The sequence below is a fragment of the Eubalaena glacialis genome, chromosome 19 (genome assembly GCF_028564815.1).
Source record: "Eubalaena glacialis isolate mEubGla1 chromosome 19, mEubGla1.1.hap2.+ XY, whole genome shotgun sequence".
NCBI lineage: Eukaryota > Metazoa > Chordata > Mammalia > Artiodactyla > Balaenidae > Eubalaena > Eubalaena glacialis.
This window is the reverse complement of record NC_083734.1, coordinates 14,930,456-14,946,083: the sequence shown is the minus strand read 5'-3', so window position 1 is coordinate 14,946,083 and position 15,628 is coordinate 14,930,456. Positions and strand designations below refer to the sequence as shown.

Below are 15,628 nucleotides of genomic sequence, written 5' to 3'. Positions count from 1 at the left end.
GGGTGAGCAGCCTGATTTTAGCCACTGGGGGGCGGGGGAGGGCAAGTGTATTTGGGGTGGAAGAGTGTTTGTACAAGGAGTTCAGCCTGTAAAGCCTTCTTGAAACAGTTATTGCCTTGGTGCTACCTGGCAGGATTTTGTCCTGGTGGTTAAATGAGATTTGGGAAAGCCAAGCTTCTGCTTTCACATCAGCCACTTACTGAGGAAAAGTCCAAATTCTCTTTTTAGGTCATTTTCTCTCAACTTCCCCCCCCACCCCCCAAGATCTGATTTAAACATTTTGGGCAAACGGGTCCTTTTGGAGGAGGTAGCAAAGAGGAATTCTGGGTGTAGCAACTGGGGAGACGAGCCATGGAATCTGGTGTCCTGACTGAGTAGGAACACATCCGAGTGAGACCAGGACACACAGCAAGAAGGAGGGCGGAGCCAAAACGCTCCTCCTTGTCATTCATTCCTTTCTGAAATGAAACTCAAGTTTTTCTGAGGAAATGGTGAATCTAAGTTTTACCCAGGTGCCTAAAACATTTGGAAGGGGCTGTGTCGGTCAGTCGTTCATTCACAGGTCACTTTTGTAAGCTGTGCCCACAGTGGTGTGTTTGATTTACAGTGTCATCTCCAGCAGCATTCAGCTGTTGGTTCAGGATCTCGATGCTGCCTGTGACCCCGCCCTGACAGCCATGAGCAAGGTAAGCTTTTAGGAAGTGCTTCTTCCTGAACGTCCAAGAATGACCCCAGGTGGTTTCTCCCTGCCCTGCCTGTAGCTCCTGCAGGCTATTCAGTGCTTAAAGCACCAGTTGGGAGGAGAACGGAGCCCTCCAGGAGTTTCCTAAAGCACTCAATTGATCTTGCACCTGAAGTCAATTGCCTGTCCTTTGAGAAGGAGATGGGGAGCAGGTGTGTTTCCTAAGTCTGAAGGAGAGGTTGCTTTTTTTTTTTTAATCGTTTTTATTTATTTATTTATTTTTGGCTGCGTTGGGTCTTCGTTGCTGCGCGCGGGCTTTCTCTAGTTGCGGCGAGTGAGGGCTACTCTTCGTTGCGGTGCGCGGGCTTCTCATTGCAGTGGCTTCTCTTGTCGCGGAGCACGGGCTGTAGGTGCGCGGGCTTCAGTAGTTGTGGCACGAGGGCTCAGTAGTTGTGGCTCTGGGGCTCAGTAGTTGTGGCTCACAGGCTGTAGAGCACAGGCTCAGTAGTTGTAGCGCACGGGCTTAGTTGTTCCGCAGCATGTGGGATCTTCCCGGACCAGGGCTCGAACCTGTGTCCCCTGCATTGGCAGGTGGATTCTTAACCACTGCGCCACCAGGGAAGTCTGTGAGGTTGCCTTTGATCAGCATCTGACACGTGCCAAAAACCCTTCGTGTGGCCTCACCAGAATAGCTGTTGTTGTGCTTACGGCAGTCACTTTGGACTCATTTTCATTCCTGCCCACTGAGAAGTTTTTCCGACTCTTTCTGCGCTCTTGTGCCAGTGCAGGATCATTTGATCAGGTTGCGGACCCTGGTTTTCTAATATCGTGGTGGCCCGTCAGTCAGCCCTCAGTCCCCAGGCCCCTCCTTTGGCGCTTACCACGTGCAGCTTCATGTTGCTCTTTGGCTTTTACGTGCCTGTGTCGTTTCTTCCTAAAAGAATATCAATTCCTTAAGTTCATGGACCACATAGAATAGAGAAGACTCATACTTGTTGATTAATTAAGTTGGAGATAGGCAAAATTCTTCATTGATTTCTAAGCCAAATAACATGAAGTTGCCCACTCTTTGAACCTTCTAGAGCAGGGGTCGGCAGACTACAGCCAGTGAGCCAAATCTGGTCTGCTGCCAGATAAAGTTTTATTGGAACACAGCCACGCTCATTCATTTATATATTATCTATGGCTGCTTTTGTGCTACAACGGCAGAGTGAAGTAATTGCAACTGAGACTAGATGACTCGCAAAGCCTAAGATATAAACAGTCTGGCCCTTTACAGAAAAAGTTTGCCAATGCCTATTCTAGAATCGTAGACTCTTGGAGCATTCTTACAAATTCTAGAGAAAGAACTTCTCTGGGGCATACTGACCAGTAGCAGAGTACGGTGGAAAGAACACTGGCTTCGGAATCAGACAGACTTAACTCTTCTCATTTTTCCTTTGGGCGTGTTAAGCAAGTAACAACCTCTCTGGGCCCAAGTTACCTCATCGGTATGTGAAATGCCGGGATCTGCCTTCCAGAGCATTGTGAGGACGGAGCACGAGGAGAGTGACTGGCCTGGTGCCAATAAACGCTAGTCCTCTTACCCTCTTGTCAGGAGGAGTGGCCGTGTCCACAAGGTTGTGTAAACAGACATTTGCTGCGAATTTGGTTTTGTAGTAGATTGTAAATATTTAACAAAAATAGGGCTAAGACCAAAACTTAAGCTTCGGAGTTTTATGACTCTCAGTGGGGAGTCCTGAGTAGCTGATGTCACAGAGTTTCCATTCAAAAGGCCCTTCCTTTCACCAATCAGATATGGATGTGTATTTCCAGCATCCGAGTGTTTACAAGCAGAATACTCCAAGCAGGCAAACGGAGGCTCACTCATTTTCTGAAAGGAACGTGACTCTGAAGATTCGTTTTGTGGGCTCTGATTATCCCCTCGCTGCTGGGGAACGCTCCCTACATCCTGAACATGATCTGTTCCAGCTGCCATCTCTCCTGCACTGCCACACACTTTAGATTGGAATGCAGCTGGCGAAAGAATTTTCACATTTACCAAAGGAAGAGTGGATTTTTTTTTTTCAGTAAAGTAACAGTTGTAGGGGGTTTAACACTCCAGGTGTTGCTTATATGAACTGTCAGTTCATTAGGTGGATTTCCCTCAAACTGCCCCCACCACCCATCTCTCCACCAGACCCACCAGCAAACACTAACAGAGACCATACCTCCAGAATCTTTTGTTTACATCATAGGAAAACCACAGACATGGGAAGGCAGCAGCTGGGAGGCCGTTACTCTTTGTCTGAGTCTTCTGGAGTTCTAGCAAAATGAAATCCATGTGATGAAAATGACCAGATATAAACAAGCCAAGTGGTACAAACCGATTGAACAAATACCCTCTGTTATTTATGCCTGCCTTCTGTTCTGTGTAGTTTCTTCTAGGATTTTTAAAAACTTTTGTTTTGTGATAATGCTTATTTCTGTCTGTGATTCCATCATTTTTGCTGCTAGTTGAACAGTTCATTTCAGACTCTACCCAGCACGGTGCTGGGAGTCCCAAGGCTGGGAAAGATGTGGACCTTATTCCAAGGTGCTTAGATTCCAGAAAGTGTGGGGTAAGAGATGTGTGAGATGAGGGGGGGTTAAGGGATGAGGAAGTCAGTACCAGAAGTACAAAATACACCCTTCTCCAAGGAGGAGAGTTCAGGACTTCCCTGGCGGTCCGGTGGTTAGGACTCCGAGCTTCCACTGCAGGGTTCGATCCCTGGTTGGGGAACTAAGATCCCACATGTTGTGCCCGCACACACGTGCAGCGTGGCCAAAACGAAACAAAACAAACAAAAAAAAAAAAAGGAGGAGAGTTCACATCCAAGTGGGGAAGCAAAGAAAGCCTTCTTAAGGAAGTAGCATTTGAAATAGACCACCAAGGATGGCAAAGTTTTGAACAAATTTGTGATTAGGAGGGCATTCTGAACTGAGTGACAATATGAACAAAGGTTTATAAAGTTAGGAAAGCTCAGAACTTTGTCAGAATTGCCAATCTCCTTACACATCTTTGGAATTCCACAGAGAACTCTGTATGTGCTTGCACCTACATAGTCAAGACTGGAAACAGGGCTGCCCTTAAGGAGTTTATATTCTGGTGGGGCAAAAACTTAGAATAATTGATGCTGTAAATAAATGTATTTTCTAAATGGTGAGAAAATGAGCATTGGGCTCGCCAGAGTGGAGTGGTGTCGTTAGATGATTGTGAGTTGAGGGAAGGAGGCTTCTTTGGCAAGATGGATTGAGCCAAGCAACTGAGTTATGTCATCCTCCTGCGAGGAGACCTTCTCATTGAAGGCACCCCATGATCTCCTTGGTTAGCATACTGGGCTTTCATGATTTGTCCCTTCACTACCTTGTTGGTTCTGCCACTCCTGTGTGTATAACTATACTCCAGCCTCCGAGCCACTTTTCTTTCTCTGAATGCATTACTTTTTTTGTGGCTTCCACACCTTTTCTCATTTTGTTCTTTCTGCCTAGAATTCTCTTTCCACCCTTGTCTGCCCAATTAGCTCACCCTTTAAAATCCAGTTCAAATGTCTGCCTCCTTTCAGAAAATTGAGGTATAATTCACATACCACAAAATTCATCCTTTTAAAATGTATAATTCAGTGGAACCACTACCACTATCTAATTCCAGGACATCTTCATCACACGAAAAAGAAACCCCATACTCATTAGCAGTCACTCCCCATTTCCCTGACAGTCACTAATCTACTTTCTGTCTCTAGGGATTTGCCTATTATGGACATTTCACATAAATAGAATCAAACAGTATGTGGCCTTTTGTGACTGGATTTCTTCACTTAGCCTAATGTTTTCAATGTTCATCTATGGGGTAGCATGTATCAGTACTTCACTCCTTTCTATGGCTGAATAATACTCCCTTGTATATGGTTAAACCACATTTGGTTTATTCACTGATCAGTCAATGGACATTTGGACTGAATCCACTTTTTAACTATTATGAATAATGCTGTGAATATTCATGTACATGTTTCTGTGTGAATATGTTTTCAATTCTCTTGTATACATACCTAGGAGTAGAACTGCTGGGTCATCTGGTAGCTCTACGTGTAACGTTTGAGGAACTGCCAAACTGTTTTCCACAGCAGCTGCACCATTTTACATTCCTACCAGCAATGAGTGAAGGTTCTCATTTTTCTATATCAACACTCATCAACACTTAAAAAAAAAATTATAGCCATTCTAGTGCGTGTGAAGTGGTATCTCATTGTGGTTTCAACTTGTATTTGCATTTCCCTGATGACTAACACGTTGAGCAGCTTCTCATGTGCTTATTGGGCATCTGTATATCTTCTTTGAAAAAATGTCAGTTCAACTCCTTTGCCCATTTTAAAATTGGATTGTCTTTCTATTGTTGAGTTGTGAAAGTTCTTTTTATAGTCTGGATACTAGACTCCATGTCAGATACATGAATTGCAGATATTTTTTCCTTTTCCATGTGTTGTCTTTTTACTTTCTTGATCATGTGCATTGAAGCACTAAAGTTTTAAATTTTGATGAAGTCCAATTTTTGTATTTTTTCTTTTGGTGCTTGTGCTTTTGGTGTTACACCTATGATACCATTACCTAATCCAAAATTATGAAGATTTACACCTATATTTTCTTCTAAGTATTTTATAGTTTTAGCTCTTACATTTAGGCCTTCAATCCATTTTGAGTTAATTTTTGTATATGGTATGAAGTAAGGATTCAGTTTCATTCCTTTGCATGTAGATGTCCAACTGTCCCGGTACCATTTGTTGAAAAGACTGTTTATTCTTTACCCATTGGGTGGTCTTGAGACTCTTGTCAAAAATCAGTTGACCATAAGTGCATGGGTTTACTTCTGGACTCTCAATTCTATTCCATTGATCTGTATGTCTTTCCTCATGCCAGTACCACACTGTTCTGATTATTGTAGATTTGTAGTAAGCTTTAAAATCAGAAAGTATGAGTCTTCCAATTTTGTTCTTTTTCAAGATTGTTTTGGATATTTTGAGTCTTTTGCAATGTCACCATTTTTTGTCTCATACAGAGGGTTTTTCTCCCTCAAGACACCATGGCACCTATACTAACTCTCTACTTTGCTGTACAATTATTTTTATATCTGTGTCCCACCCCCGTTAAGCTTTGAACAACTCACGGGCTGTGTCTTACTCATTTTTTGACCTCCACAGCACAGCACAGTTCTTGTTTAACTGTAGTACTCCGTGAATGACTTTGAAAGTAAAAAAGACAGGAAGAACAAAAGTTTGTAGACACCCATTTGACCAAAGAATGGTGACAAAGTGAGACATAGGTAGTAACTCTCCGGAACAGATTTAGCTGGGTAGAGCTGGTAGACATAGGTTAGAAAACTTGGGCATCTTTATTGGAAACGGCAGGATTGTAGACTCCCGGAAGCCTCCAGGCGCATCCAAGTGCTGTTGAGGATGATGTGATGCTCCTGGATGGTACTTAATAGCAGGGCTTCTTTCTTCAACAAGTAGCATCCTGGAGCTGACTGAAGAAAAGTCAGAAATAGGAAATGCCCACATCTAGCTATTAGCTTCCCAGCTGTGGGCAAGAGCCCTGCTGCTGGAAAAGGAGAGGAGAACACAGAGGGGCAAAGTTTGGTAGAAAATCCACAGGAATGTCTTTAAACAGGCCAGGCCCACATGGAGGAAGTGAAATATGAGGAGAGTTTAGTGGTTTCTCTGAAACTGTAACCTAGAGATTACAGTAGTGTTGATGATGAGTTATGTCAAAGTTACCTTTCAGACCACTTTCCCCTCCCATATTGCATTATTCTCTTAGATGAGCTCTGTGAGATGATAGTAAGTTGTTATCTACGGAGCGCTTACCAGGAATCAGCACCCAAAGGCATTATCTCGTTTAATTCTGACAAATATGTAAGGTACCAGTGTTAGTTCCTTCCCTCTTTCACAGATAAAGGAACCGAAACTCAGAGAAGTTAGGTCGCTTGTCAGATCTCTTAGATAACATGTGGCAGAGCCAGGGCTCAGGTCTCCCCTTTGTGCAGGATTGTACCACACCGCGCTTACAGAGTAAGAGTTAGTGTTTTTGGCACACGTGGAAACTGAGGCAAAAATGAGCTTAAGTAACTTGCCTAAAAGTGGGGAAATGATGACAGTGTGTGCCCGGTACTGCTGGGTTCACACGAGTGTGCATTCATGCTTACTTTGACTATGAGCTCTTCAAGCATTTACATGTGTCCTGTTAGATAGTGGTCTTCAGCATTTCTCAGTCTGACACTATGACTTTCCTACAGGGGAGAAATCGGGTTGAGCAGCCAACCCAAGTAGTGCAGTCTGCTCTGCACGTTTCTCCCTAAAACGAATGAATTGTCATTCTGGGGTGTGTGTTGCTTGGTTTTCTTTTTCATAAAAAAAGCCATATAGCTTTATAACAGTGAAGTCAAAAATAAAACCAAGTCTCCTGATTCTTGAAAAGGAAGTTGTTTGGAGTGCTTTGGTGGAAATGTGAAGAGTTCTGTCTTTTAAATGTAAATTCTGTGAATTCTTAGGAATTAGTATGTCTGCTTATGGCCTTATGTAGGATTTTTTTTTTAACAAGTAGGATTTAAAAAAAAAAAATCTGTGGCTTCCTTAAAAGGTCCTGTGGTCCTCTCCTCACTCTGTCCTTTTTCCTAGGGCTACTCACATCACTAGATTTAAAGAATCTAAGTCTCTGTCCAAAATCAAACAAACTTAGCTTTTTGCCCATTAATGGTAGTTTTAAGAAAAAAAAAAAAAAAAAAAACCAGAAAGAAGAAACTGAACAAATTAAATTTCCTTACAGTCTGGCATGTAATTTCTATTAGGTTTCAAGATCATGAACATGTACTAATTTAGGAGGCCGCCTTACTATCCCCCAAAGACATTTCAAAATAGCTAGAACAGTCAGTCCTCAAATCTGTTCTCATTTCCCTCTGTCATTAAAATGTAGATCTGTTTCAGGAGGCCCACAGAGCTCCATGGTTAAGAAATCCTCAATTTCATGTACCACCTATAATCAAAGCACATCTTTCTTTCTTTGTAAAAGAGATTTTTTTTTTCATTATGACCAAAACAAATTACCTTCATTACAGAAAATTACAGATTTTTAAAAAGAAGAAAATTTAAATCACCCATAATTCCGATTAATAGACATATTTCAGTCTTTCTTTTTATGCATATATTTTTAAATGAAATAAGTTTATACTTTAGTTACTATGTAACCTGTTTTTCTCATTTAGCAGGTTTTAATAGTTTTCTGTGTCATTTGATCTAGAGCTATGATATTTTTAGTGATTGCATAGTATTCCATAGTACAGAGTATTTACTGTTAAAATCGTAACAATAGTTAACATTTACCATGTAATTAATACATGCCAGGTACTATGTTATGAGCATTCGCTGTGCTGTCTTTCAATAACTGTATAGATTATACACATTATCATCATCCCAATTTTATGGCTGAGAAAACTGAGGCTCAGAGAGTTTGGTCACTTGCCCAAGTCACTCACTTAGCAAGTTGCACAGACAGTATTAGAACTCATGACTGGTGACTCCAGATTCCTTCATCCTAAGTACTATCATCTATTGCCCTTGAAATGTATGTGATCATTTCACTTTTGATGGACTTTTAGGCTATTTCCAATTTTTCACATTTATAAACAGTATGCCAGTGGACAAGTTCGTGTGTGTGTATGTTTTCTGAGCCTTCGTAATTACTAACTTCAGATTAACTGCCGTAAAGGAAATTGCAGAGATCTAAAGCTATGTAAAATGCTAAGATTTTTTGATAGATATTTTAAAATTGCCTTTAAGAAAGGTTATATGGGGACTTCCCTGGTGACGCAGCGGTTAAGAATCCGTCTGCCACTGCAGGGGACACGGGTTCGAGCCCTGGTCTGGGAAGATCCCACATGCCGCGGAGCAACTAAGCCCGTGCACCACAACTACTGTGCCTGCGCTCTAGAGCCCGTGAGCCACAACTACTGAGCCTGCATGCCACAACTACTGAAGCTTGTGTGCCTACAGCCCGTGTTCCGAAACAAAAGAGAAGCCACCACAATGAGAAGCCCCTGCACCACAACGAAGAGTAGCCCCCCGCCTCGCCGCAACCAGAGAAAGCCCGCGTGCAGCAAGGAAGACCTAATGCAACCAAAAATAAAATAAAGAAAAATAAATAAATTTATTAAAAAAAAAAAAGAAAGGTTATACAAATTCACCTTCCCATTGGCCCAGCAGTGAATGGGAAAAAAAAATCTATACCTATATTATCTTCTTTTTTTTTTTTTTTAATTTTACTTTGTTGAAGAAATTGTTCTTTCATTGTTAGAACTAATTACAGTTTGAAGCAACTTTGTTGTTTTTTTTTTTAATTTTTATTTATTTATTTATTTATTTATTTATTGGCTGTGTTGGGTCTTCGTTTCTGTGCGAGGGCTTTCTCTAATTGCGGCAAGTGAGGACCACTCTTCATCACGGTGCGTGGGCCTCTCACTATCGCGGCCTCTCTTGTTGCGGAGCACAGGCTCCAGACGCACAAGCTCAGTAATTGTGGCTCACGGGCCTGGTTGCTCCGCGGCATGCGGGATCCTCCCAGACCAGGGCTCGAACCCGTGTCCCCTGCATTGGCAGGCAGACCCTCAACCACTGCACCACCAGGGAAGCCCTATCTTCTTTTAATATTTATTTATTTTGTTATTTTGGCTCCGGGTCTTAGTTGTGGCACGTGGGATCTTTGTTGCGGCATGCGAACTCTTAGTTGCGGCATACATGCGGGGTCTAGTTCCCCTATCAGGGATCAAACCCGGGCCCCCTGCATTGGGAGCATGCGGTCTTACCCACTGGACCACCAGGGAAGTCCCTATATCTATATATCTTCTCAGAGCCTTTTTTGCTCCACTTTCTATCCTGGGTCTTCTTGGTTTTCCTCCTGGAGTTAAGGAACGTGTATCCCTGAGCAAAGAGGTGAGGAGAGTCATCCTTTCGTCCCCCTCTGCACCACCGTCACCACCACTACATCATCTACTGTGGACAAGCTCATTCTGTACATAGATTTTGCTTGCCCCCCAGATCCCTCAGCGAATTTCAAGTTCATTTCAGGTGGTAACACTTCTTTTGGAAAGCAACATGGTAAAGTGGAAAGAACATGGACTTTGGAGTTAGTCAGACCAATATCTAGATCTCAACCATTCGGACTTACCAGTTATGCTTCATTAGACCAGTCCCTTATTGTCCCCAAGCCTGTCTTATCATCTATAAAGCAGGAGTAAGAATACCTTCTTCGCTGCATAATCATAAGCAGTAGGTTCACAGGAAAATGTCAGTCATGGTGCTTGGTGCACAGTAGGTGCTCAATAGATGTTCCCTCCTCTTTTTTATTCCCCCCACAGTACTTGGTTCAGTGCTGTACACGGGGAAGGTGCCTAGAAACATAGCACACGCTTGTTCTATGAGTAAAAGTAGCCCCGACAGACATGAGAGTGTGTGCGTGTGCATGTGTGCATGCCTGGGGCCAATGGCCCAGGAGCCTAAACTGTAGCACTAGACTCTGATTACCTGCAGTGTTCCCAGACTCCACACGTCTGTGTGCTCTGTACAGCTCTAGTCCCGTGGTCAAGATGAGTACTTGGGAATTTGAATTCTCACTTAAGGAAAATCAGTTTCTTAGGAGACCCCTTTGTAAGTTTTACATAGCCATGCAGAAACACAAGTTCCATAGTAAGTAAGTTCCATAGTGTGGAGCCCTGTCCTCTGATCAGTGGATGGTCGGAATTCTCCGCTCCTGTGGGTTCTCGCCAGGAAGCGTGAGCATCTGCCCGACCCTCCCTGTGAGGTGCGGCCACACACTCCTCCCCAGGTGGCAGAAACCATGGGCGCTGGCGACGCCCCGGGCCTCACAACCTCTCCCTGAGGCCAAGTGCGGGGTCCCACAGGCTCTGGCATTGTCATCTTGATCCTTTCCTTGCTTGCTATTTCTGTCACCCCTACGTCTTAGTTACCACTTCTTCTGCAAACTGTTTTTCTTGTTTACATAGCACCAGTGGTATTCAACCCCACCCCACCTTCTAAACAAAAAGTGCAGAAGGAAAAACTTGAAGTATGGAGGGGTAAATTTTAAAGGTCAGATGCAAAGTTCATCTGAAAAAGTTGGAGTCTTATTTCGACTGATGGCTTTTCAGGATGTTTGTTCTTCCAGTGCAAGCTACTGTTTGTGTCCCTTTTTGAAAGAGAATTTTGCTTGATCACCGTGTATTTCATTAGCTTCTCCGTGAGAAACCAGGCTCCCCTTGAACTAGGGCCAGTTGAGTGCTTTTTTCTTTTTCTTTGTTTTCTTTGTTTTAAATCATTTTTTAACAAGTGTCTAGGAAGTGGCCTCGTATAGTGCTTGGGCTTTAGATGGGCCTGGGCTGCCTCCACTCTGCTGTTGACTAGCTGTGTGACTTTGGGCAGGTGACCTCTCCTCTTTGAGCTTTTTGAGTCTCCTCGTCAATAAGACCACTGTGAGTAAGATCATGTCTGAATAGTAATGAGATGATGTATGCAAAGTGCCGGGCCAAGCGACCTGCACACGGTAGGCCCTGATGTAGGTATATTGGGTCATTCAAGTTACAACCCAAACCCTAAGTCATTGGGATGGGTGATGGCAAAGCATCCATCCTAGGCAATGGCTGGACAGCATCACCGCTGACTATATTTTGTTCATTTTTTAGAAAATAGTCCAAGCAATGTCAACTTTCATTGTTTTCCAGTACTTTTAATTCTTTTCTTACTTCATAAAGCTGACTTAAATTTAAACTTGCAAATCTACTTGACTTTTGCCAATACTTCCTTTAACTTGACCGGTGGAGTCCTAACTGGCTTAAGTATTAAGGCAAATCCAATCTTTTCACACCGATTCCCAATGTGGGCACGTATTGACGTGGCCAGTGGTGATCAAGAGGAGATAGCTCTCCAGCGGGAACTTGAACTCTCGCGCCGCACACTCCGTCTTGCCCTGGAGCTGCTTTGTAACCGATGACAGGATATGTCACCACCTCCCTCTGTGGTCGTCTTCTGTCGATGGAGAACCGTCGTGCGTAGATAACTGTTTATGAACTTTTTGAGCTGTTGAAACATAAACCGCTGCCGACTTGGAAAACAGTGGTCATTACTATGGCCGAGCTTTGCGTCGGGTGGAGGGGTGGTGCGTCCCGCTCTCTACCCAGCTGACTGTGCCGTCCCGGGGCCTGCTGCTCCGGAGCCGCTGCCGAGCTGGGAGCAGAAGATGAAGCGTAGCTGCTAACAGCACCTGCCAATTCTGGCCTCAACCCTGTGCGCTCATTTAAAACGCCCTAGGATGTTCCTTGTTTGGATGGGTCACATCTCTAAAATCAGATGGGAAAAGAAGCCTCTTGAATAAAACAGAAGAAAAAGAGGAAAACATTACACATAGCCAAAGAATTAGAATATAAAGTCAGTTCATATTAGACTTTCCTACCATCCCTCCATTCTTCATTTTTATTTTTTTCCCAGTAAAAGAATTAGAGACCCTTTTCTTTCTGGAGCCTCACTATGAAAGCTTGCGTAAGACTTCATGTGCCTGGGCCTTGGTTTTCTTATCTGTAAAATGAAGACGGAGGTGCCTTCCTGCTTTGCCATGGTTCTCTGCTTGCACAGACTGAAAGCTTTCAGGATATAAATATCTGCTGACTTGAAGAAACATTAGGGTAAAACACAGAGTCATTTGAGCTTCCCAGGAGCTGGGGGATCATCCATGTACAATATGATTCTTTTAAACAAGTTCTCTCAGGGTTGAATTTTTCCTTTCCCCAAGAGCTCTGTAAAAATAGTATTTTCTTGCCAGAGACATCGAGGCCTCAGAACTACTGCCCTCGTTCTATGAACGTGTTACATGGTTTGTGTCCGGCTTAGGGTCTTTTTACCAGACAGCCCGGCTCCGTTCTGAGAGGCTGACTCAGCAGAGCCCCAGCGCGGGGCAGGCTGGGAGCCGGTGAGACCTCCCTTCTCCCGTGTGTATCCGAGGCGGAAGCAGTATCACACCACTGCTTCTTTCTCCATTTTACTGAACATGTTTTCAGGGCATTTTCCCTAGTTCTCCTCGTTGTGAGAACTTAAGCCCAGCAGGTCTCTCGTTTTTGTTCATGGCCTGGTCAGGGGCCACACAGGGCTTCTCAGTGATGCCCATCTCCCCCGCACCTGCCATCCACACAGTCCCTGCCCCGTTCCCCATGGCACTGTCTTAACCTCTGACCTGCCCCTCGTGTTTGCCAGAGATCCTCTTCCCTTCCCCTTGATTGAAACCCCACATAACCCCAAAGGCTCTAGGAGTAAGAGTCTAGTGTTTGATTATGGAAATTTTCAATTATATACAAAAGTAGAGAAAACAGAAAAGTAGAAGAAATAAGCTACCAAAAAGCAGAGAAAATAAGCTACAAGGATATAATGTACAGCACAGGGGATATAGCCAATATTTTATAATAACTATAAATGGAGCATCACCTTTCAAAACTGTGAATCACTCAGAAACCAACACAACATTGTAAATCAACTACACTTCAACTTTTAGAAGTTGTGAATTGCTATATTGTACACCTGTAACTTACATAATATTGTACAGCAACTACACTTTAAAAAACATAGAGGAAACAGTATAATGAACCTCATGTACCCATCACCCAGCTTCACTAATCTTGTTTCATCTGCTCCTCCCAGCACTAGATTATTTTGAAGCAAGTCTCACACGTCATATCGTTTCTAGTTTCCTTTTTAAAAAAAAAAAAAAAAAAAAATCTCCAATTCGGGACTTCCCCGGCGGTCCAGTGGTTAAGACTCAGCCTTCCAATGCAGGGGGTGCGGGTTCAATCCCTGGTCAAGGAACTAAGGTCCCACATGCTGCAGGGTACGGCCAAAAAAAAAAAAAAAAAAAATCCCCAACTCCTCCCCGTGTACCTGAGAGAAGGGCACTCCAGATTTCCTTTCGTGTGGCCCAGCCACCTCTCGGGTTTCCCAAGCTGCCAGCCTGGTCAGAAGTAGACGTCCCTCCCCTGTCCACCCACAGCCCCTTTCAGGTGGAGCAGCTCGTAGAAGAATACGATCCAGTTCCTCTGCCTGGTGAGGGTTCCTTTAGAAAGAAGATGGCACTTAGATGAGGAGGGAAGCCTGCTTCATGCCTGAGAGGGACAGGGTAGGAAAAGGTACCTGATGCACACTTCACTGTCAGGGAAAAGGTGGGCTTACTTGTTTCTATTCATGATTAGCTCCTATAGACAGGGAGAGAGACAAACCCCCCAAGACAAATCGGCCTCTGTGACAGCAAGTCACGGGCTCACTTCCACCGCCCCTGCCCCTTCCTTGCTAACAGGTAAGGCTCTCCTCCGGCACAGGAGCTAAAGGCTTGTCCTGCCCTGTCTCCGTTTTCAGATGCAGTGGCAGAATGTGGAGCATGTTGGTGACCAGAGTCCCTACGTCACCTCTGCCATTCTTCACATTAAACAGAACGTCCCCATCGTCCGTGACAACCTGGCTTCCACGCGGAAATACTTCACGCAGTTCTGCATTAAATTTGCAAAGTAAGTCCCGGCACGTCCTCGTCACGGGGTTGTTCTGAGTGCCATGCCGACCGCCAGCATGCGCCCAACCCAGGTGTCCCCGCCGTCCAACTAATTTTTTTGTACCCCAGAGAAGCATAACAATCAAACTAAATTTGCTACTTCAAGTCATAAATAACAGTAGCAGGCATACAGTCATCCAGCCCCTCAAGACAGACGGAAGTGAGTGGGGAGCTCCTGTCATTTGAATTATGTGGACATAATGGCACCTCTGCCTCCCCCCCAGGTTTGGATAATTAAAATTACTTTTCAACATTTCATGTATGTATTTTGTCTCTCCAACTAGATGATAAGCTTTTTAAGGGTAGGAACCATGAGTTGTTTCTTTTGAGCCTTGTCTTCCTCCTTCCTCATAGCACTTGTTACTGTGGCTGCTGGAATATATCCGCTTGTGGACATGCGTGAGCCCAGGGAAGGTACTAGAAATCGGGAAGAGCAAGTCAGGGAGCCAGTCCATTGCCAAGTAGGTGGAGTGAACACTGCGCTGCGTGTCTTCCTGCCACGTCCTCCTGTGTGGCCATTTCTGGCTTGTTTTAAAGAGGGGAAATGGTTTGGTCCCTTGCCAGTCAGCATCTGGCTATAGCACTGTTTCTCTGGAGACTGAACACCGCGGAGGGTCAGTGCCTCCTCTGACCAAGTATCAAACAAGCATTTTGGCAGACTTCACAGGCAAGGGCCTCAGGAAGATCGGCCCAGTCCCAGCTACTGAATTTAGGTTGTTCTCATCCAAGTCCCAAAGGGTGATTGAGGGCTCCAAGTTTCTGTCTTCCCCAGATCTCTCCCAATTTGTATTCAATTAAGGCTTTCCCTCACAAACGAATCCCTAAGGAGCAACAGTTACGGAGTGGCTTGTGGCATAAGCTTCAGTTCCCAGTTTGTCAGGAAAGGCTCGAGTGGACTCTCGCGGGAGGCATTAATATGTGCGGGGCGGCAGGTGGACCAGGAGTTGACATTCCCTCCACTCTCTGGGTGCTCCTTAGCGCGTGTTAAAAGCATTGCTGATAAATCACACTGTGACACTCCCCGTAACCCCGGGTAGAAACAGCGTCTCTATAAAAATTGACTGTGGCCAAGAATCTCCAGTGCGATGCACAGGGGTCTGATGGCGCTAAAGTTAAAGTGAGTCAGGGGTCCACTTACTTACCTGGTCCCGGCATCCACCTCACATTCTCTCAGAGCCCTTTGCTTTCATTGCTAAGCCCATGTTGGGTGAGCTGGGAAGAGGATGCCCACCTCTCACATCTGGAAAAGTTTAACCTGTGATCTAGAAAGTGGTTTTCTCATTTAATCCACGGTACCCTCTCATC

General features: G+C 44.3%; 1 protein-coding gene across 1 annotated transcript in view; it reads left to right on the top strand.

The window, feature by feature from the left end:
- Window positions 1-15,628, top strand: part of VPS53 (VPS53 subunit of GARP complex) — a 127,145-nt gene that overhangs the window by 90,236 nt on the left and 21,281 nt on the right. The window contains exons 17-18 of the mRNA XM_061175126.1: window positions 608-686; window positions 14,134-14,282. Coding sequence (XP_061031109.1) covers window positions 608-686; window positions 14,134-14,282 — 228 coding nt within the window. The remainder of the gene's footprint in view (window positions 1-607; window positions 687-14,133; window positions 14,283-15,628) is intronic.